The sequence below is a fragment of the Alnus glutinosa genome, chromosome 7 (assembly GCF_958979055.1).
Source record: "Alnus glutinosa chromosome 7, dhAlnGlut1.1, whole genome shotgun sequence".
NCBI lineage: Eukaryota > Viridiplantae > Streptophyta > Magnoliopsida > Fagales > Betulaceae > Alnus > Alnus glutinosa.
Window position 1 is genome coordinate 4,815,953 of NC_084892.1, and position 23,212 is coordinate 4,839,164.

The 23,212-nt window shown below is 34.5% G+C and overlaps 1 protein-coding gene across 1 annotated transcript in view; it reads right to left on the bottom strand.

The window, feature by feature from the left end:
• The window catches only part of LOC133872263 (protein NUCLEOLAR FACTOR 1), a 29,488-nt gene that overhangs the window by 5,984 nt on the left and 292 nt on the right, over positions 1–23,212 (bottom strand). The window contains exons 2-18 of the mRNA XM_062309739.1: positions 23,046–23,156; positions 22,717–22,852; positions 20,825–20,919; positions 17,610–17,760; positions 15,723–15,867; positions 12,146–12,269; positions 11,176–11,276; positions 10,931–11,062; positions 9,924–10,004; positions 6,892–7,082; positions 5,373–5,445; positions 3,654–3,713; positions 3,495–3,533; positions 3,277–3,365; positions 2,844–2,908; positions 2,451–2,497; positions 603–662 (exon numbers count right to left, since the gene is read on the bottom strand). Coding sequence (XP_062165723.1) covers positions 603–662; positions 2,451–2,497; positions 2,844–2,908; positions 3,277–3,365; positions 3,495–3,533; positions 3,654–3,713; positions 5,373–5,445; positions 6,892–7,082; positions 9,924–10,004; positions 10,931–11,062; positions 11,176–11,276; positions 12,146–12,269; positions 15,723–15,867; positions 17,610–17,760; positions 20,825–20,919; positions 22,717–22,852; positions 23,046–23,156 — 1,700 coding nt within the window. The remainder of the gene's footprint in view (positions 1–602; positions 663–2,450; positions 2,498–2,843; positions 2,909–3,276; positions 3,366–3,494; positions 3,534–3,653; positions 3,714–5,372; positions 5,446–6,891; positions 7,083–9,923; positions 10,005–10,930; positions 11,063–11,175; positions 11,277–12,145; positions 12,270–15,722; positions 15,868–17,609; positions 17,761–20,824; positions 20,920–22,716; positions 22,853–23,045; positions 23,157–23,212) is intronic.

The following is a 23,212-nucleotide window of genomic DNA, read 5'->3' on the forward strand; positions in this document are numbered from 1 at the left end:
GCTGGTCCCGGGGAGAAAAGGCATGAGGAACAATCAAGTATTATGTCTGTATTTACCAAAAATATGAAGAAGAAAAAAAAGAGTTAAAATCTAAATAAAATAAAACCTATAATTTATCATAATCCCCTTTGTGAAATCCTATATCCATAAACTAGATCTATCATAATTGCACATTACATTATCATCCTTGAAAGTTTGATCCTTCAGGTCTGCAACTTCCATTTACAAAGAGTACAAATATTTTCATTTCAACTAAAATATTTATTAATCATAAACATGTAATTAAGTAATTAACTGTTTGCTTTATGTCATCTCTGGCTTTGAAAGTCAGTTATGGCAACACACTCGTTTTTTGTAGTGTATTGGGGAATGGCCGTGCTGCAATGCAAAGAGATGTAAAAGCGCTACATTGTCCATTTACAGTAATTTAGAACCTATCTAGATCAACCCAGGTCCAAATTTTTCTACCAACAGAAAGCATAACATAGTTCTTGACATATAAAAGAGAAAATGAATATAATAAGATACCAAGAGCATCTTAATGACTTGAGATATCACTCAGCCATAATTTAAGCATACAGCAAGCACTGTGAGGTACATACCTGTCGTACTTGGAGTAAAACTTTTGGAAGAATGCCTTTATACTCGCATACCAACTTCACCTGTAAATATAGCCAACAATTTTGATATCATAAACTTTAAAATATTAGAGAAATTATATAGAAGACACTAACTTCTTTATTTAGAAACGAAACGAAACTTGCATAACCAGCAAGATTCCTGTCCACTTTTTTAATCACAGTAAAGTAGATCAAATTTGGTTTTTCATTATAATTCTATTTCATCATATTTTTTTAAAAAAAAAAAAAAAAAAAGAAAAAAAGAAGAAGAAGAAGCAAAATTATGAATTCAGAACCTTTTCTGGTAAGTAATTAGAAAACTTCATAAGAAAAGAGTGAACCATCATGTAAACAGGACGCAAGCAAAAGCACACTTTTTTTCTTTTAATTGGTGAATTACACATGCATTCAGTAGGTCTTGAGCCAATAACTCACTCTCCACCCCATTCATATGGGGGAGAAAGTTCCTCTTCAGATAGAGCTCATTGGCAAAACATTCACCTAAAAATTACAATCTAAAGTTTAAAAGAAATCTACGGGAAAAAACACTTAACACCCTCAAACTACCACATCTTTGATACTTAGACCACCAAACTTTAAAATGTGACACTTCATCCCCTCCAACTGCCACCTAGTTGTAAGCTACACCTCCATTAGCATTTAGCGTTTGGACGGAAACTGTTGAAAATGAGTATGACATGTGAATTTTCTTTACTTGAACTTTCCAAGATGTCCCTAAAAGTTGGTAAACCTTAGACCCGTGCAAAGCGCCCTTGCACACGGATCGAGTAAGACTGGCTTTGCCGGCGGGTGTGCCCCAAAGAATTGTTTGCACCCAAGGGAATTTGAACCTAGATGTACCTAAAAGTTATTTTTAAAAAAAAAAAAAAAAAAAAAAAAAACACTAGAGGGCTGGCCGTCGGCCGAACCACTCCCAAAAATGCATCATGGGTGGCCAAATCAACCCCAAATTTGGAAGAAAGGTGGCATCACCACCCCCACAACCTATGGAAGTGGTTCTGCCACACCTGAAAATGCAACAAGGGGTGGTTAAACCACGCCCCATAGCTATGGGGTGGTTAGCCCATGCCCAAATATGGAAAAGGCGTGGCCAACCACACCCACAGCCAGTGGGGGTTGGTTTAACGACCTCTGTTCCATAACAGGGGTGGCCTAACCACCCTCAGGGGTGCTTCGACAACCCTTAACTGGTCAAGTTGGGAAGTTTAAGTAGAAAACATTCATGTGTGGCACACACACAACATTTTCCATCCATTTTACCACCAAATGCTAATAGAGGGTGTAAATTTTAACAGGTGGATAGTTAAAAGGGGTTAAGTGTCACATTTTAAAGTTTGGTGGTCTAAGTGCAAAAGAGGTTGTAGTTTGGGGGTGCTAACTGCTAAGTATATTTTTCTGTAGAAATTTGTAAAAGAAGGGAAAGCAATAATGCCAAAAGCAATTATCCAGTCATACAAAGATATAATAGATGAAGAATTCAACTCAAATATTGGCATCCGAACAACATTAAATATATAATTGTTCCTCTCTCTTCCAAACGACCACATGATAACCATAAAAAATAAATAAAATAAATGTCCGGTTCAAATAATATGAACACGCTCACAACACTTCAATTAAAGAAGTCAATATCCTAATAGAAGTTGGATTATATGGTGAGTGGATGTTGAGATAACAAAACAGGCAAAACATATTTCACTCAAGAAAGATGGTTAAACATAGTATAAAAAGACAAACAAGAAAGTATTATGGCTACTACCTTGGCATGCATACATTCTATAGAAAATGTGACAAAAAGTATCAACGCACCTTTCCTTGGTAATTAATGCAATGGCGATTGAACAATCCATTGATATCTGAGACAAGAAAGTATAAATAGATTACAAAACATTATTCTAATATCAGTTAAAGGTACTCTCCAATTAAATATGACCAAAAGCTATGAATTTCCCTCACAAAGCCAAGCTGAATCGTGCATGCACATAATGGAAGACATTATGGGTTGACCAAGCTATAATCCACATTTACACAATAATTTTCAAATTTGATAAAAGGAATACCACAACTCATAATGCACAATGATTTATGATATGATTTCTCAACACCCCCTCCCCTCCCAAAAGGAAAAATAAAAAGCACATGCACACACAAAAGATGGTTATGTTCTTATTGCTTTATAAGAATAGAAGAAACACCTATTACCTGGGTTAGAATAATAACCCAAAATAATTGTTTGCCTATAAAACCTCGCAAATCCATCCAGATACCTAAACATGAAAGATGAGTAAGTGTCAGTAAATTTCAAGAAAGGATACAAATCAGAATAAAATTTCTAAAAAACCAATTTTCAATCCAAGAAAGATAATTAATGCTTTTTGCTTAGCTAGGCAGTTTCTTTATACATCCACAGAGACAACTTTGTCATACCTAAAACCAAAAAATTTAGAAACCTAAAGAGGGAACTTTTCTTTATATCCTGTATACTAAGGGTTCCCTTAGCCTACTCCACATGAAAATATGAAAAAATAAAAACAAAAAATAAGTAAATAGATGAAAGAAAAGGCGATCGAATTGTGGAGGGAGGAGAAACACAATGTTGTTATCATTTTTTTAAAAAGAAATATTGAGAACATACCAATATCTGATGCGCATAATATCAGTTCCAGGCGGCTTAGATGGAATGTGGTTCAATTCTTCAACAACTGTATTCACATGGGACCAATTCTAGGTATTTTTCATTATAAAAGGGAAGAGAGAGAGAGAGAGAGAAGAATAAGAAACAAAATTAGAATTGTGCTCCATATGAACTGCAAAAGATATACTTCAACTAATAAAATTGACTACACCGCATACCTGCATTCCTATGACATCTGCATGGTCTACTATTAGAACCTGCACATTTGCAAATACCTCTATATCAACAATATAGGAAACTCGATAAGTGTTTTTTTTTTATAGTGACAGAGCAAGTATAAACACATACTCCTGAAAATGACAAATAAGACAAATTACCTCTATAGAAGAAAGAAAATCAACATTTTTTTCCTTGTATTTTTTAGCCTCCCAAATTTTCTGAGAACATGGAAAGTCAGGTGTCACTTGAAAGGATAAAAAATATAAACAATCTACATGCATATAAGCAAGCAAATGTAACATTATACAGGTAGAAAAAGCAACTCATAGCTTGACCAGCACTACGTAAACAGTTTAAGCTGCCCTCAGTATGCAAATCTTGCTAATATAAACTTAAAAACATTTTTTCTTCTCATTGCCCCTCAAACTTGCAAAATGACTCACAAGATGGTAAGATAACAGAAATGAGAGCAAAAATTTACATCATGTTGAATTCTACTGTTCCATAATGGTCCCACAAAGCAATGGCACCAATATGGCTGAATCCTAACCCATGATAAAAAAGAATAAAAAATAAAAAGAGAGAAAATATTAACTGTGAACAAACAAATGATCGCTACATTCTCCCTGCTTGATGAACACATGAGAGAGTCCTGAACATATTATTTTGATTGATTGCAAATCTTCTACAGAGCTACCAGTAAAAGAGTATATTTTAAGCTAGAGCCTAAGCAGATAAAGGCATCTTTGAAAAATACAGAAAGCGAGAAAACTGAAAAGTGAAATTAGCTTCCTTTACCAAAGGAAAAGGTCGTTCAATTAAGGAACCCAAGTTTCAAGTTCAAACAAGAAAAAACTATATGGACGTTGGTCAAAGAAGAATACAATATGGGCATTCAAGGGGATCAACAGCAGCAATCTCAACCCCTTCACAAATAAGCCACTAAAAGATATTGATTTCAAAACCTAATTGCTATGGAGGACAACCTTGCACAACACACAGGCACTGAGCTGAGCCATGAAAATAGGCACAAGGACTTAAAAATTGCTGCATGTTCCATACCGCACAAATACAATAGGAGATAAATTTTCTTGAGCTAGCTCCTGGCAAGAGGGTTTTCTTTTGTTAACAGAGCCTTCAATGAAAGCCTGAAATATACTTGTATCATAATGCTCCTTGCTAGTTGGATTCAAATCCTAAACATTTTAAGTTGAGTAACTCCGTTTTTGTTCAAGGCATGAGAAACGTTTTTATTACTTCTTAATTGATGAGAAGTTCAATTTAAGTGTTCTTGCTTGGTAAAGTCTAATTATATTACTTCTTAGCTGGTCATTTATTTTCAAATGGACTTGTTTATGGATGTCATACGTCGCTAATACCCAACTGCCAGATTTGTCCATTTTTTTCCCTCAAATTTTCCACCAATTCGAACGGTGTAGAATAAGGATATACTGACTCATGTCATGTCGTGTCAACATGGGGCAGGCTAAGTTAAGTGTCTGGGCATCACAGCTTCTCAAGCACATATATTGTTAATCCATCTTGTAACAATAGTTTCTTGCATCACTAGATGTTAAAGATCCAATTCATAAAACACAAAGGTTCCAAGAAGGTCTTATAAGACAGATCTTAGGCATTCCCACACAGCCTTTGCACCAAGATAAGTTCTCTTATGATAATTAAACTATGTGCTGTGCATCAAACAAAACAAAGATGCGAATTTGCATTTCATATAAGCTCCTCGTATGGTGAATAGAATAAATAAGTAATAGCTAGACCAGTCTCCAGGATAATGATTAGGAACAATCCAACTTATCAAAAAAAAAAAAATGATTAGGAACAGTACGAAAAAACAAATGAAAAGAATAAATGCTCACCCCAATCAAACGAACTGGAGAAGCAACAATTATGTCTGAGGAATAGAAATCACTGTACAACCTTATGCTCCTCCTACAAAAGAATTAAAGAGAAAAAAAAAATGGGAAGAAAATGAGTAAACAGGTATGCTTAAATAAACAATGACAAAGCCTAACAACAAATTTTTGAATCAAGCAATGATGAGAACATCGGACAAAGGTTGAAAATATGTTGAAGTAGATCAAATGACCAAAGGTAATGGCCTGGTAGAGTAGTATAACTGTGAAAATAATGAGGGTAATCTATTTTTCATTATAGACAACCATGTGGTTCATTAATTCACAAGTGTATACACGAGCAACAAAAGCGACTAAACCCTGAAATAAATTTTTGGATGCTCCTATTACATACTCCTTTGAAAGACACTATAAAACCACAAAGTCATATACTGCAAGATTTAGAACTTGAAATAATACGACCGCCGGTTTGACCCAATCACCCATCCACCAAATCATTAAGAATTAAAAATAATAGAGGACAACTCAATTATATGGAAATGTTTCTCAAGTAATAATGTGTAAGGCAAGGTGAGAAAAATAATCAAGTAATAGCCAGGTATATCACAATATCATACACCCACCATCCTGCACCTGGAGTATTCTTTTTATTATTATTATTATTGGTAAGTTACATGCTCACTGAATGGGTGTTAAACCAATGATCACCTCTAACAAATTCTTATGGGGAAATAATAATTTAGCCTCATAAGCCAATCGTGCCCCTAGAGTTGACCTAATGCTCCAAAAAATTGCCAAAGATCCCCAATAGGGGCCCTAGCTGCTGACAACTCTTTTCAAAGCCACTTTCAAAACCAAATACCAATAACTTTCAAATTTAAAAATTAAATGTTTGATGTCAAAACCTAGCTGACTAATCCAAAAAGTGGGTGTCAGAGCAAGGCAACCACTGATCTTAAAAATATCTTGAGAGTGGTGGAGGGCCTCCAAAGCATCCATACTAGTGTATTACTAAGTATATGGCAACCATATTTTAGAATATTACTTGAGATATATTTTTATGCATAAAAATTAAATTTTCTTTATGTTCATTGATTTGATAATTCTTGCTTTCTTTGCTCTCCTTCCTTCCAGTGACAGAATAAAACTAGCATAATAAGTTGGCACTGCAACCGAGAAGCACAATTAGATACACATTCGTCCACCATAAAATCTAAGAAACACCTCAAAGTGCCTTATAATTTGCATCCATAAAACTATAATCTGTTTATTGGCCAATGAGGGCACTTTCGCCACTCAAAGATGGCGGATTACGGCACAGAAATCAAAAATAATCTTGTGACTACATATTTATTTTTTAACGACTCCAAAAATTATCATACTTTTATCCTCACATCTGAAACACTTACATAACTCTTTTCACAATGTGTCACAAAATTAGATGAAGCACTTATTAGGCCACCATTAGCTGAGAATTTTAATTTGATAGATTTGTTGTTGGGTCAAATTAAAGAAATTTTACCTAGTAAACTTAATTCCAAACATAAACTGATCTTCTTCATCCCTTTTTCCACCAAAAAGTGCTTGAAAGTCAGAAGGTTTTGAAGACTTCTGAGCTTTTAAATTTCCCAATAACTCATCCTCGTCCGCATTGTCTTCATCCTTTTGAGTTCCAAATTCTTTAAAGAAACGGTCAATGTGCTCCACATTAACCTGAGAACACCGATTGAATAGTATTAATAGATGGTAAAAAGAATGTTCTTTTTTCTGATAAGTAAATGAAATTCATGAAAGAGTGCAAAAGCGTAACCCAAGTACAGAGGAAGTATATAAGAGAAACACCTAACCATAAAGAGAATAGTGAAAGAACATTCTATAGTTGGATTGTTTTTTTATTTATCAAAAGGAAAAATAAAATAAAAATAGAAGTACCTTCCACAAATACTTATAATACTTTTTGAGGATCAAACCATTTCTTTTGGCTCTTTGTCAAATTTGATAAATGTTGGCTGATCGTATATTTCATTATAGTGATATATAGCAAGATATATTTGTTAAGATCTAGACATTCCTATGAAGAAATAATTTCAGCAATGAACTCAAAAATTGAAAAAAATAAAAAAAAAATAAAAATAAAAAAAAAAAGAGGGGGGAGGGGGGAGGGGGGACTTTACTTAACCCCCCGAACTTCCATCACTTTTACAATCCCCCCAAATTCAAAAACTCTCAATTTAGTATATCGAACTCAAAAAAAAAAAAAAAAAAAAAGAAGTATATCGAACTTCTAAGTTTTTGTAATGTTACCCCTCCGTTAAGATTTTCCGTTAAATCCTAATGGAGGACTTAGAAATTACCAAAATACTCTTAACCTTTTTTATTTTTTATTTTTAATTAAGAGAAATTTTGAAATTTTATAAAATTTTCAGGGTTATAAAGGTCATTTCACCCTTTTTGCCGTCTAATTTAACTTCAAACCATAACTGAGGGGTGACATTGCAAAAAATTGAAAGTTTGATACACTAAATTGAGAGTTTTTGAACTTTGGGGGGTAATTGCAAATGTCATGAAAATTTAGGGGGGTTAAGTGAAGTTTTTCAAAAAAAAAAAGTGTTCCACCAATGTAGAATACTATTCGGAAAAAGTTTAGCGAGTATTGCATCACACTCACTATATGAACCAATAACATTTATGAGTGGCCATGTGCAAGTTGTATAAGACTGATAGGCCTGAGTTATGTGGCATATGTATCAGATAGTATGAAATGCATAAGCTTGGCATGATATTCTATTTTCTCGTTTATAAGACGTTTTGTATTTCTAACCCAATCAATTCTTCGAATATAATTATACTACCTTCTTTGGCAATAGCTAAGAATATCTTGCATTTACTATTGTTTCAATTTCATGAATAATCCGAGTATTTAAAGGATTGGAAAAAAGTAACGGCTAACAAATGATATAAAGATAAAGATTGTATTTCCTTTTTAACAAAAACCTTGGCAAGGATCTAAGTTACAATCTCCTTGTAAAGATTCAATTAAAAAGAAAGGAAAAAGAAAAAGACTCTTTTCTTGTTTTTTCCTTTATAAATTTCATTAAGAAACCTCATGTCAACTTTAATATGCTTTGGATATGGTTTCAGTCGAGAGGAAAAGTTTTCTGATGAACTACAAATAGCTTCTTTTTACAAAATAAAGCTTGAACACTGTTGGATAACTAGTGGGCTTTTGAAATCGATTAACGCTGATAACACTGCAAGGCATAACAGTTAAATTCTTCAAGGTTACTAGGGATATCGGAGGTCATCATAAAGGGCATTTTCTGAAAGTTTTGGGGAAATTTCAATAACAGGGCAGTTTTAAGAATATAGCTGATGCAACCTTCTCATTCCAACAAGAGGGGGAGCTTTTCTAGTAGATAATTTATATCCTAGAAATTTAGTAGATAACTTAGTAGGTCATCATAAAGGGCATCAGCAGAGCTTTTCTAGTAGATAATTTAGATAATTAATGACGGAAGCACTTTTATTGCCAATAATTTATAAACTCTAGGTCACAACACCACTTTATTTTAAACCCAAAATGACAGAAATGCCACTTCATTCCCATCATTTCGCTCTAACTATTACAAGCCCATACTTTCTTTCATGGTGGAAATCCACAAGAAAGCTAATAAAAAAATAAAACAAGAAAAGAAAGCAAAAATAGGTTAAAGAAAAGCAGCAATAAAAGCTCGTGCCAAAATGCTGTGAAATATTCAATTTGCAAACCATAAGGTTAGTAAAATAAAGTGCAAAATGATGGTTTGGAAACATGACCTAATGCAAAGCTCTCAGTCATATCTGTTGGACCCAAATACAACACAAGATGTATGCACAAGTGTAATAACACTTAACAGAAGAAAAAATATATAAACATGAAAATGATCAATAATATATATATATATAAAATAAAAAATAAAAACACTTGAAACAACGTATTGGACCATCAAAATCTTACTATATGATCCAACCCTTCCTATACATTATGGCAGTCTTACTAGTTCAATTTGATTCCCAAGAATCCTCTGATGGTAGAGATTTGTAAAATCCAATCTAAAGTAAACTTATGCATGAAAAAAGAACTACTAAAAAAATTCTACGAGTTTCCTTCTAAAAACAAGCAAAACCTAAATGCTTTCTCTCGGTGAACCATTTATTTACATCTCGTAAACTTACAGTACCTTCTCTCCTCTAAGTAAATTTTCATTATTACTTATGAAACATAATAAATATTAGAAACAAAACCTAATTTACATACAAAACAAATCTAACAACTTTCTCAAGAATTTAAAAAGAGGGCGACACCCACTGAATCTTGACTATCAAGTGGTTTTCTATTTTTCAGACATCAGAGTCTGAGAGAGTAAGCAACAGTTTAATCATTCATCAAAGCTTATCTGGTACAAGAACATATCATCTAACTCAATGTGAATAACTGAGCTTACGTGCCACAGCAAAAGTTCGGATCAAGTTGGTGAGAAGACAAAACAAAACAGAACAGAAATGATGGAATACCTTGCAAGCTGTAGGGGTCAATTGAATTAGCCTCTGAACAACACGCAGCGCAATGTTTCTAAGTGGCAATAGGATCAAAACCTGGTGCCCATAATCAAAAACAAATCTTGTTGACTAAGCAAGCACATTTTAATATACTACATAAAATTATTCGTAAAAGAAAAATAACAGTGAAAGGACAAAACAATTTCAAGAACTTCTACCTTTTTGATAGAAGATATGTACTGTTTTCCCATAAAGGAGATATATGCTCTTTTCTCAATAACAGAATTTCACAACTAGTCCCCAAAATCCAAGTAGAGAAAGCCCATATACAATCCATGAACAAGTGTGACATGGAGCAGCAGAAATTATAAACATGTTTAGAACAAGTCTATATAGCTGCTTCTTTAAAATGAATTAATGCAATATCTAATACACAAATGACTAAATTAATTCCACGTATAGAAACTCTAAATTCTCAAAATATCTATTTGGCGCCTCTTCATTTTCTGCATATTCCACGTCCCAAAAGTAGCAAACTACACAAGTTCAACTCTCAATCCAAAGGCTTATGACAAAGTATGAATGGAACAACAGATGATCGTTGGTAGCAAGTCTCTAGTACTTTTACTTCTGTTGTAAAAATAAAATTTGGAATTTGTAAAGCCTGATCTTCAAGACTAAAGCTTAGGCAGTAAAGTATACATGATACATATGGTACAGGGTGATACATATTGTACGGGTGGCTGATACCACAATTATAGAAAAAGGATACGATAATGAAGGTATGAGCTGATAGATATAAGGATACAAATACATGCTGTTACACAATATTTTTTTTTTATCTATACTGTTACGTAATTTTTGGAATTGTAAAATTATCTATTATATAATTATTTAATCCCACAAGTAACTCTAATTTCTACTATTTGCATGCCACAAACTGGTCTATCTTTTTATTTATAGAAAAGCTCAGCCTGGTTAGGATAAATTACATAAAAACACAAGAAAACAATCTACACTACCTTAGGACGAGTAAACCCTTGATCACGGAAACTATCACCATCAAAAATTTCACTGTCAGCAATCTCTGGATGCTTCGCCAGTTTTGAATCATTCTTTGTCACAAGATCTCTAATTCTGAAGACATGATTCAGCTGCATAAGATACTCTTCATTTAATCACTCTACGAGAATAACAAACACCAACAATCTATCAAAAAAGAGTACAAATGATATCATCCAAGAATGAGCAGAGGGCAAGCACACACAGAATGCATAATGTAAGCATCCATGATACTTGAGTCTTCTTCCAGGCCTTTGAGATAAAAGGGTTTCTTGTCACAGTGCAGAATATCCCGATAGCTGTTGCCTAGAAAACACAAGACAGCAGAAGCATTTAAATACCCACGTAACAATAGAATCAGTAAACTCATCCTAGATTGCAAGTTTGTAAAGTCAATAAGGGAAAGGAAAAAAAGAGCAACTGGCAAGGGAACGTATATGATAAAAAATCAAAATCAAAATCAAAAATCAAAATTAATCAAACTTTCTACCATAACAGAATAGAAAACAAAATGAAGAGTGTTGCAAAAAATATATCAAACAAAGAGAAAGTTTAACACAACTCAACAACTTGTCCCAGCTGCTTAGATTTTAGACGCTTGTAGAGTGTTTGCGATCCTGTATACTTTTAATGTACGAGGCTTTGCCTTTTTCTTTCAATAAATTATTACTCATAAAAAATAAATAAATAAATAAATTCTGTCTTTGATATTTTTACATCTAATTTGATAATCCAGATCAGTACAGGGTCATAGAATAACACCAACGTGCTGAAGTTCCATCAGAGTTTGCACACATGATAGCTTGCTTCTTTACTACTAGAGATAGTGAACCTTACAATGGCTCAAACACAGTCAATTAACTGTTTCCTTGTGTGGAGCTGAAAATTGCTCTTTAAGGTTTCATTCAGTCAAAGGAAAATCTCAAGTTCAGACGCCACAAGAAGGATGTAGTCAAAATCATAATTACAAACACAGTAGTATTGCAGCAATTAAACAGGTGGTTATCAGCAACTTCCAACTATCCCGCATCATTGAAGCAAAGAACATGGATAAAACATCATCAGGAAACCAATTGTAAATATAAAAAACAACTAACTTGCATGAGTATGACAAGACACAGGTGAATGCAAGTGAACAGATATTGATCTAGGACAACAAGATCAGGTTCGCTTACAAAGGGAAAAGAATAATCTCTCTTTAGATGAATGAAAATCATTCCTTCCAGATGTCTCATATACATCCAACCAGTGCTTATACAATCTTTGCTTGAGACCATAAGCAGAATTGATTTTAACATCCTGCAAAGGTAACAATCAGAATATATGATTCAGCAATAGAAAGCTTAACAAAGGATAAAGACAGTTGCAAAGATCAAAATACTTGTCCAAATTGCTGAACAACAATTTACAAAGCCAGCTTTAAGATTCTAATTAATATAGAAAATAATGGGTATGCCACAATGACACATGGAACCTGCAGTTAAACCAATCCAAATTTCAACATTTAAAATTTAAACATTCTTCTCCTTAGTAGCTCCTACAAATTTCCCAAAGAGATTCATTTAGAGACCCAATTGTTTTATAGAACAATGGCAGTCCACCTCTTGTACGAGGTCAATTTCTCTGACAATGGATATAACCAACCCCAGTTTGATTTAGACATCTGACCCACACAAATGCAGTCTAAGCATTAACTAATTTGCCCAGATATAGGGAGCTTAATATTGTAAATATCTACTTTAATTTAATTATAAAGAAAAGAACAAATGGATACCCCTCAAAGCAAACACCCCAATACCTCTCTCCATCAAGTTGCATGATCCACTTCCCTCCAAAGAAAGTATCCTTAAAAAAAAGCACCAAGAACACAGAATCCACAACTCTCTTGTAGTCATACAAATAAATTTAAACCTCAAATATATGTTACAACAAAATCCGTTAATGTCATACAATAGTGTCATCCTTTTCATAATTGGTCCCAAGCCTAGATTAAGGAGTATTGAGTACGTTGGCAGGTGTGATACTTGTGTCACATCTTCTATAACACCCTCACATTAAAATGTAGACTTAGTATGAGAATTAGCCAAAGTGTTGGGCTTTGATGGGCAGGCCATTGATGTTGGGCCTAGTTAGCTTGGTAAAAAATCGGATCAAAGTCTCCTAAAGGAGATCATAAGAGCTAATGAATTTCATTATTTAATGATTTAATTCATGGCAAAGTTTCATCCCTAATGATGGGCATAGTTGGAAGTTGTATAAACTATCTTAATGGAGGAGATTAGTTGGAGGCAAAAGTCAAGGGCTCTTTGGCTAAAAGAGGGTGACAAATGTACGAAGTTTTTTCATCGAGTGGCCAACTCGAATTGGAGAAACAACTCTATTGAAGCGCTGGCAATGGGTGTCTCGGTCTCTTCTGATCAAGATGTTATCAGGAAACACATTGTGCAATACTATAATAGGTTGTTCTCATAACAGTACAACTGGCAACCTAAGTTGGATAGCCTTGTTTTTTATTCCACAGTTGCGGAGGAAGCCTCAGGGTTAGAGAGCCCGTTTGAGGAGGATGAGGTTATTGAAGTGTGACTTTTTTCACACTAACTACTAGCATGAAAAAGCATGGACCACCTCGAGGCTATTGATCTTAAGGACTTTCCGCCTATTAGTCTTGTGAGTGGAGTTTATAAGATTATTACCAAAGTTCTTGCCAATAGGTTGAGAAGGGGTTGTGGAGAAGATTATTTTAAAATCCCATAATGATTTTACTCAAGATAGGCAAATCCTTGATTTTGTCCTCATTGCAAACGAATGTCTGGGTAGTAGAATCAGATCAGGTGAGCCAAAGGTGCTTTGCAAACTAGATATTGAAAAAGCATATGATCATGTCAATTAGGATTTCTTACTTTACTTGCTGAGGAGGTATGGTTTCGAGGAGAAACGGTGCTCTTGGGTAGCACATTGTATTTCTTCGGTGCTTTTTTCTGTTTTGGTGAATAGCAATTGGTCCTGTTTCTTTAGTAGCTCCCGTGGTTTGAGACAAAATGATTCTTTGTCGCCTTTTCTCATTGTTATTGTGATAAAGACGTTAAGTAGAATGCTTTCTACTACTATTAATGGGGTCTTCTCTCAGGATTTTCCGTAGGGTTGAAGAGTATTTGGAAGACGAAGGTTCCCTTGAGGGCGGCCTTTTTTGCTTGGTCGGCAGCTCTAGGAAAGATCCTTACAATGGACAATCTCTAGAAGTGGCATGTCATTGTAATTGATAGGTGTTGTATGTGCAAGAGGAATGAGGAGTTTGTGGATGATCTTCTTCTCCATTGTGAGGTCGCTTGGGCCTTATGGAATGCCTTTTTCAGTCATTTTGGGCTATCTTGAGTGATGCCTAGTAGTGTTGCTAACTTGTTTGATTGTTGGTGAACTAGTGAGAAAACTCGGAGTGTTGTTGTGTGGAACACGGTACCTTCCTGTCTCTTGTGGTGTCTTTGGAGGGAAAGAAATCACAGAAGTTTTGAGGACCTTGAGAGATCGTCAGCGGAGCTTGAGTCTTTTTTTTTTTTTACTCTTTTTACTTGGACAGCTGCATTTGCAGCTCCTTGGGAGCTTAGTTTTCATAATTTTCTTGTTCTTTTCTCTCCTTCTACCTAAGTGTTTTCTTCTGTATACTCCATGTGTACTTTGATTAGCGCTTTTCGCTCTTAATGATAATTCGATTACTTATTTAAAAAAAAAAAAGTTTTTCCATGGGGTCTAGGCACTTTGGTGTCGTTGACATCTCACATCTATTGTGGGCTAAGCCTAACTATCTTCGCTTTCTACGTGCTTTATTTTTATGCTTTGAAGTTGTCTCTGATTTGAAGATTAATCTAGCTAAGTCGAAATTGGTTACTCTGGGTAATGTGGAGAATGTGGATGGATTGGTGGGCATTCTGGTCTGCGGTAAAAGGGATGCCCTAGGTACTACACTGCCTTTTGTTAAACTCCAAACATTTTATATTCTAGAAGAGGCAATCTAAACCCCAGCATCTGCAACAATATTTATAAATTTAGTCTCTCCATCTTTAAATTGTTGCTAATGAATGTGATTGTTTCTTTCAATCCAAATATGATAAAAATGTGTTAGCCATATCAATTCATGATGAACACAACTATAGAATTACCCTTCCAATTATTCACGATTTGAGTAAATTCTAAACCCCAATCTCTTCTGTTTTTGTTGATGAGACAATTACTTGACAGTCCCTTCCAATTTCTTCTTGGCATAGCACATTCATGCAACAAATAACCAAGGATTACGACTTACTTGAAATTAATTTCGTTTTGTTCATTTGAAGACAATTAAGGTTTGGCATCGTAAGGATTATAGCAAATTTCACACAACAGCTATTAGTTCTTCTCCACACCCTATTAATTAAATGATCAATGACACCTCACCATTTATGAATAAGAAAAAAGGTTATGAATAATACTCAAACAAGAATATACAACAAAAAACCATGAGGAAGGAATGAGAGGCTACATAGTTTTCTTACCCACCTTGCCATGATCACAAAAAATTAAGATATTGCTAAGGCATTACAAGGAGGTAAAACAATGAGAAGAAGTGCCACATTTTTTTATTTTTTTATTTTTAGGGATAAGTGAAAGGATATGCCGCATCATAATTCCAAAAAACTATAAATCATAAAATATTTACCAAGATGTCGAACAGTATTTAACATAAGTAAATTCTAAAGAATGGAATTGGGTAATACATACCTTTAGGAAACAGTCTCCAGTTCCCATCCACTTGCAATTTGACATCCCAACAGCAGGCACCTCCCACTTATATTTCCATTTCTTTTGTGACAGATTCTCAACTTCTTCTTTTGAGAGCTTGCGCCCAAGGTGTATAATAGAGGAACTGTGCGATGAAAGACAGAAAAATTATATGAAATGCATATATGGACACAACTTAGTAGGAATAAAACTAAATATTACTCAAATAAATAGTACAATTTTCGACAAAGATCACATAGAAATTCAGAATTATATATGTAAAAATAATCATAAATTCTTAAACATGATCTGCTGATAAAAGTTCTCTTAAATCTTAATAGATTCTAAGGTTCATATAGACAATTAAAAAGAAAGCAGAAACCTAACCAATGAAACTTATTCATTTCTTCTTTCCGGCTGAACTAATTGAAGTCTTGTTTATTTGTAAATCTCCTAACAAAACAGATTTTTACAACTATTTGAATTTTGTATAGTTTTCCTACTCATACTAAGTATGCAAATTGTTTGAAGTTCAATTTGGTACAAAGAATATAGACCAAGGATCAGTATATTTCATCATAAAATGGGCCCAGTAAAAAATTTCCATAAAGTAAATATTGTGTTATTGGTGACTTGTAAAAGTTAGACAATTACAAGGCAGATGTAGGAAGTACTTTGGCACAAAGTGACTTGCACTTCTTGTTTCTTACATTATTTACGCATTAGAATCAATTCAACATGTTTCCCTACGTGCATGAAATTCACTAGCTGGCAGCCCCATAAGTGTGAATTCTAATAAACTTGTTCCTTTCCTACAAAATGGTTTTTCTCTTTTTTAGAGTGTTACACGATTTTTTTTTGTAAGTAATTCAATCTTATTTAGAAACCACAAAGGGTGCCACATAGTTCGCGTTCGGTGTCCTTATGGAGTATTACACAATGTTATAAATAAGAGTTATCCATACAACATGGTTCGGCATCCTTTCTTCTATAACACTATGCCTGAAATGGTTTTAAAAAAAAAAAATCGCTTAGGTACACAATTTTGGAAATTGTGTTTCTCATTTCTTGCCTTTGGACCATATCCGTCATTTGTAGACTCTAAATAAGACTCTAGAATCTATTTCTAGACACCAAATAAGACTTATGGATCATTGTCAAAGCCACCCAAACAATTTTGGAAATAGTCAGATTATCGTTGACTCTGAATATGTAAAAAACCAAATCTAAAAGAATTTGACCTTAAAGAAAAAAATAAAAAGAAAGACTTTTTTTTTATAAGTAATCAAAAATTTATTGAAAAAAACGTAAAGCACCCCTAAGTACACAGGTGGTATACACAGGAGAGCCAAAGCTAACTCGCGAAAACCCAACAAAAACCACATAAACTAAACCCTAGAAACCAAAAAAAACAACCCACAAAAGATCACCCAAGAAACCGAAAGATCACCCGAGAAACAACCCACAAAAAACTACCGAGGCATACAACCCTACAACATGTGGGCCTTGCCTTTCCTACACCTAGAAGAAGCTTTAACATCGCCATAATTGACGGAACTTTGCAAATTTCGAAGCTCCCTCTTTCCTTTAGTCTTCTGGCACTCAATCATCTCGCTTACGATAGTCCTGAACTCCTTGGTCTAACCCTCATCCACTACCCCAAATCGATGATACAATATCCTAATAGGTGCCAAATCATCAAACAACCTTCTAGATTTACTTGTAGTCTGCATCAGATTTGTTTCTTACAAATAACACTATTTATGAACTAATTAACTCACCTAGCAAGTAAACTTGTTCCATTGACATTCATAAATATTTTATTTGTGTGTAACCCTTGAAATATCTTAATTCTTCTTAAAAGTAGAACTTTTAATGAAAACAAACCTCACGAACTCCAACCCTTCAGCAGAAGAGTGATCATTCACTCCGATGTCATGCTCTTGATCAGTGTCAGAGGCCTCACGGTCATCTTCAATTTCAGCATCTTCACTTTGGTCCCCAGTGTCAACCATGTCAGCCTCTTGAAGTAAACTTCCTATAGCATGAAAAAAAAGACTCATCATCAGCTCCTCAGGGAACACAAAAGAAAAATTAAAAAATCAAAAATTAAATCAATTGCAGCAAAATTCGACACGACATGATGACTGCATATATTAGTCTGCATACAGCCAACTTAAGACTGATAGATTTTACGCCCATACATACAAGTGAAAACAAAAGAAAAAATATGGATTTCATCTTGAAAGATGAATTTATAAACCACAATTGAATAACAAAATATTGAAAGTGTTAGAACAAATTTCATCGTCAAACTGTTATCCTCTTACTAAGGCATCTATTTTGGACACCAAGTTCTCAAAAATGCCTTCTTCCTTAGATCTACCATTTGAATTAGTACCAATTAAACTTCTTCAACCACCCCGCAGTTCATAAAATCCATCTCCACACAGCATCTGACCCTATAAGAGGACCTCTTACCCAATCCTAGATCAAAAATCAGTCTGCACACAGCCACTGATCCAATTGGCAAAACATCTCCCCTGATCCAGACTTCCCAAAACCACCCCATCCGATCCATTGAGGCAGATTAAAGATACAAGCATTTCTTAAGCATTTAAAAAATAAAAATAAAAAATAATAATTGCCAAAATGCCTTTGCCTTTGGAAAAACTGTGTTTGGGCCAATCACATAAATAAGCAGCAAAAGAACTCCAACTCCAAACCCACATTCCCAGTGCAGAATATCTTATATATTAGATAGGACTACCAGTAGGAACCAAAAAAAAAAAATCAGATAAAGAGCTCATCTTAAGTGATTACTTGATAAAAAAAAATTCTAAACAAACAACACCACAATGTGCACAACAAAAGAAAATATGCGTGCTAAAATAGGCAATGACAATGAGGGTTCTTCATATCAATTCCAACACTTCTATTTCCAAGTTTGATACTGGAAGATTTGACACGTATCAGATTACAGATAGATGTCGAGGGTAAATACGATAAATATGGGTGGCTCAGGAAGGATCGAAGTGGATTGATACAGGTGAGGGTTTTGTGAGCGGATAGAATCTTTCTCAAATACTTTCAAGATGAATATCAAACTATTGAGGTGATTTACAGGGAAAATAAAGCAGGGAGATTTCTTGAGATGCTAGAATTTTTTTTTTTTTTTGATAAGCAAAGAAATTTATAAAAAAATGTAGGCGCCCCTGAGTATACAGGAAGTATACAAACGAACGCAAAAACAGAAAAGGCAAAAAGGACAAGAGAAACATGAAAAAAAACACCGTCAAAGACCCAACCACAACAGAAATCCCAAAGCACCCCAACAACAAATCTACTAGAAGATCGATGAAAGAATCTACTAGCATTTTAGAAGGTGTGGATTTGGTGGGATGGGCGAAGTTTGAAAAAGAAATCCCTAGCTATTTCTCTTATGAAAATTGTTCCAACAGGTGTGTATGAATTGAAAGAAAAGGTCAGATAAATAGAAAGTTCTTATGAATATTGCCATTTTCAAGGTCATGATTATATGATGGGACCAAAAGATCAACAGCTAAGGAATGAAATAAAGGATAGCCATCAATTCAACTGGGCGGTTGGGCTTCAAATATCTGGTTAGGTCATATCAAAAGCGGCATGCGTCGATGAGTGTGAACAAAGGCCGTAGACTCAAAATCGAGATTAAAGATGATTGTCAGACCATAAAGCCAGTGCTAAAAGGTATGATGATGAGAAGTGCAAGAAGAATGGGCACAGGAAGTCACAGATGATGCAGCCAATGGAAGAGAGAGCTAGCTTAAAAATCCATTATCCACATGTGCCTTTGGGGGTTCTCGGCAAGAGAGATGGCTAGACTTTAAGGGACAATAGGCTGCATGAATCTGTTGTTGAAAGATATAATTTATCTTTGAAAAAGAGTCTTCAAATAAAGGTGGGTGATGGAGAACCATGGCAGCAGCCATGGAAGACCTCTTCTTTGCTGCTCCTACATCGTGGATCTTGATGAGGACAAACATGTGCATTTGAGGAGATTACAAAATCCTAATCATAAGCCTAACACGAGTTGGGCTCTAGTTATCAAATCTTGCCCATCTCATGAGGCCCAAAAGGATTTATATCATAAGAAAATTATGCTACAAACGTTGTTTATGGGGAGAGAGAAAATTCAGTTTATGCATGAGTGTTCTTATTTTGAATTCATAGATAGGTGCTCTCTTTTTTCTTTGAATTAAGGGCTTCATGTATACATCCTGTGTACTATGGGCTGCGCCCCTTTGCGCTTTTTCAATATACTTTACTTATCAAAAAAAAAAAAAAAAAAAAGACTGTTGTTAAATTTGCCAATGTACCCAAAAAGAGATGGTCTAGTAGGTCAGGGCTCATATAAGGAATTTTCTTGAAATCTAGGTTTCACGATCAGCCCATATTGGGATAGCAATGCAGATAGCTTCGAGGGTGAATCTTCCAGAGATGGGGAAGCTCGACATCACACGCAGTTCCAATATGGCAAAAATTTTGGGTTGGCAAGGTGCAGTAGAGGAGAATGCAGTGGAAGGTCTTGCTGCTCAAGCAGGTCCAAAGTTTCTGACCATGATTCACAATTCTCAGCCACACAGTAAGAAAAGAGTTAACAAATATTTGGAAATTGTTACTGAATATGAATTCAGTTCTACCCCAGACATAGGAGAACAGCCTTCAAATCAGAAAAGAAAAAATCACGGATCTCAACATTCTTGTCCACAACCCAGATTCTTACCATCGAAATCATTTTAAATTATCCACAGTTATGGTGGAAAAAAAATTAAAAACTACCAGAAAAGCAATGGCAAGCAAACTACAGGAACCCCAAGTGGTTTAGGTTATTTCAAATAAATAACCTAAACAACCTATTCATGTCCCTTGCTCAAAATTAGAATTTGAAAATATCAATGATTAAATCAGCATTTTGAGTTTTAGGAGAACATAGATCGAAACTTCCTTTTTTTTTCAATAAGTTACAGACTGAAATTATGATCATAAACAAAAGGCTTATAAATCATACCACAGGATATTTGCTTGAATAAAGTTTACAAAATCCATGAAATGTTTCTTACCTTCTTCACTATTATCCTCCTCTGACACCGTAAAAGAATCATGGCCATCATCTTCATCTTCTTCAGAGTCACTTTTACCAACTTCCCATCTTCGTCTATAAACCAAATAAGTAAATGACAAATGTTAGCTTTAAATTCCTCCAAAAATTGCTTTTTAACTTTATAGTTCGATGCAATGTTTCAAGACGCCAAAAATGCTGATACACAGCATGCAACAAGTATGAGTGTCGCTAATGCAATATCCAGTTTAAGATAAATTTGTGAAAAGAAGTTAATTCTTAAATGAATAACATTTTAAAATATGATGCTTGGTACACAATATAAAAAGAAATTTGAATAGTCTATAATTATATGATGCTTTGAAGATAGTGAGAGGATAGTGGCGGAGTTAAACGCCTTCTTCTCCAATACCCTTTTCCATTGGATGGTTGTCTATGATTGTTTGCATATTTCTTCGTGACTTTTTTTTTTATCCTTTTTTTTTTCTGGTTAGGCGTTTCTCTTGTATATTTTCTGTGTACTTGGGTGCGTTCTTTAGCTTTTAATGAAATTCAATTACTTATAAAAAAAATATTATATGACATACCTTTATAAAGGGTTTCAAGGTATTAAAAATACCGATGAATCATACAACAATCATCAATACTGCCTATGAAAGGTCAAACGCCAAGGCCAATAATGAACATAAGTCAGTAATAACGTCAAGGTACTTAAAATCATCTCTCACAGAAGATGAACAAAATACACCAGTAAAGATAATGGGGTCTCCCTGAAAAGCATTAAACAAAACGTCTAATATGCATGCCATGAGCTCTCCAATTGGACCCATCCTAATGATTAACCTAATTTCATGCAAGTTAAAAAATAAATTAATTAATTAAAAAAAAAAGACCATAAACTTCTAACTCTTAGATTTTAGGGACACTTCCAAACAACCAGGTCTTCATGCCCTTCAATTTCACCCAAAAACATATCCAAATTTTTCTACATGTAATATTTTTATTGTTACATCCATTAAATTCAGTTCAAATTTCAACTAAATGATTTCCAGCCCCGACCGCCAAACTATAGTCTGGAAGGATGTTTAACTTTATTACTTGACCCTCGCAACCATTTGAATTTTGATTTTCCATGCATCAATGAGGTCTCTAAGATCTTTTTTTTTTTCGCTTCTGATCATTTTACAAATTGCAAGAAGTTATTAACAATAGCAATAATAACAACTTCAAGGAAAGGAGATGCGACAATGGGAGAAAAAAAAAATAGCGAAATGAAACATAGATTTCACACCAAACATGTAAGGTTATTTATGCAAAACTAGTTTCACAAGGCTAAGAGAATCATCATATCAAACTGAGCGAGAGAGAGAGAGATCATTGCATCTTAATGGCACTAGCACCACTATCACACATTGCATTAAAGCAAACTAGCAACTGGAACAACAATTAACAAAACTATAAGTCAAAAGCTACCCCATGGTCATCGCGTTCAAAACAACAATCAACGAAGCTCAACACAAATAACAATTCACGACAACCACAACAAACCGGCAACCAAAAACCCAACCCAATCATATATTATGCTTAAGAAAATAAGCTTGCAGCATTAATGCTCGAAAAAGCTTTTCCAAAGAAAAAGAAAAAAAAAACCAGCATAAGAAATACAATTACCTCTTCTTCTTCTTCTTTCAATAAGTAATTAAATTTCAGTAAAAAGTGCAAAGGCACAACCCAAGTACACAAGAAGTATACAAGAGAAACACCAAAAGGAGAAACATGAAAATCACAAAAGCTAGAAAAGTGAAAGCAATCCAGGCAGCCATCCATCTATACAGTAAAGGGTATTGAAGAATAAAGCTTTTAACTCAACCACCGTCCTCTTGTGGACCATACCTCTTGTTACACGCATCATCAACAGATTTGCTACACGGCCGCAGTGACATCAATAAATTATCATACATTGAAGCCTCTCTATGAATTACTTCTTCTTCCGAAGCCACACTGCTAGCTTGCTCTTCCGATGACTCTTCTGTATTAAAAATTTGGTTCAAGCATTAATTCTAATAATAAGATGGCTACAAACTAATCCACTCTTCTCATCCCAAATAACCATAAAGGCATAAACCCCACAATTAAAAAGTCCATAATTTTTTAAAAAAATATATCATCCAATTAAAATCAGAAAAGCAATTGAATAGATAAAGATGGAGGGCTTAACGTGCCTGAGGAACTGGGCAAGGGATTACGAGGTGGCTTTTCCTGAATACGTCGACTCTTAGTTACATGCTTACTCAAGCCAGACTTCTCGGGCACAGCATTGAGTCTCTTCAATCCTACTTAAACGCAAGCAGTTAGCAAATAAAATTCAGAAAAAAGAAATACAGAGAGA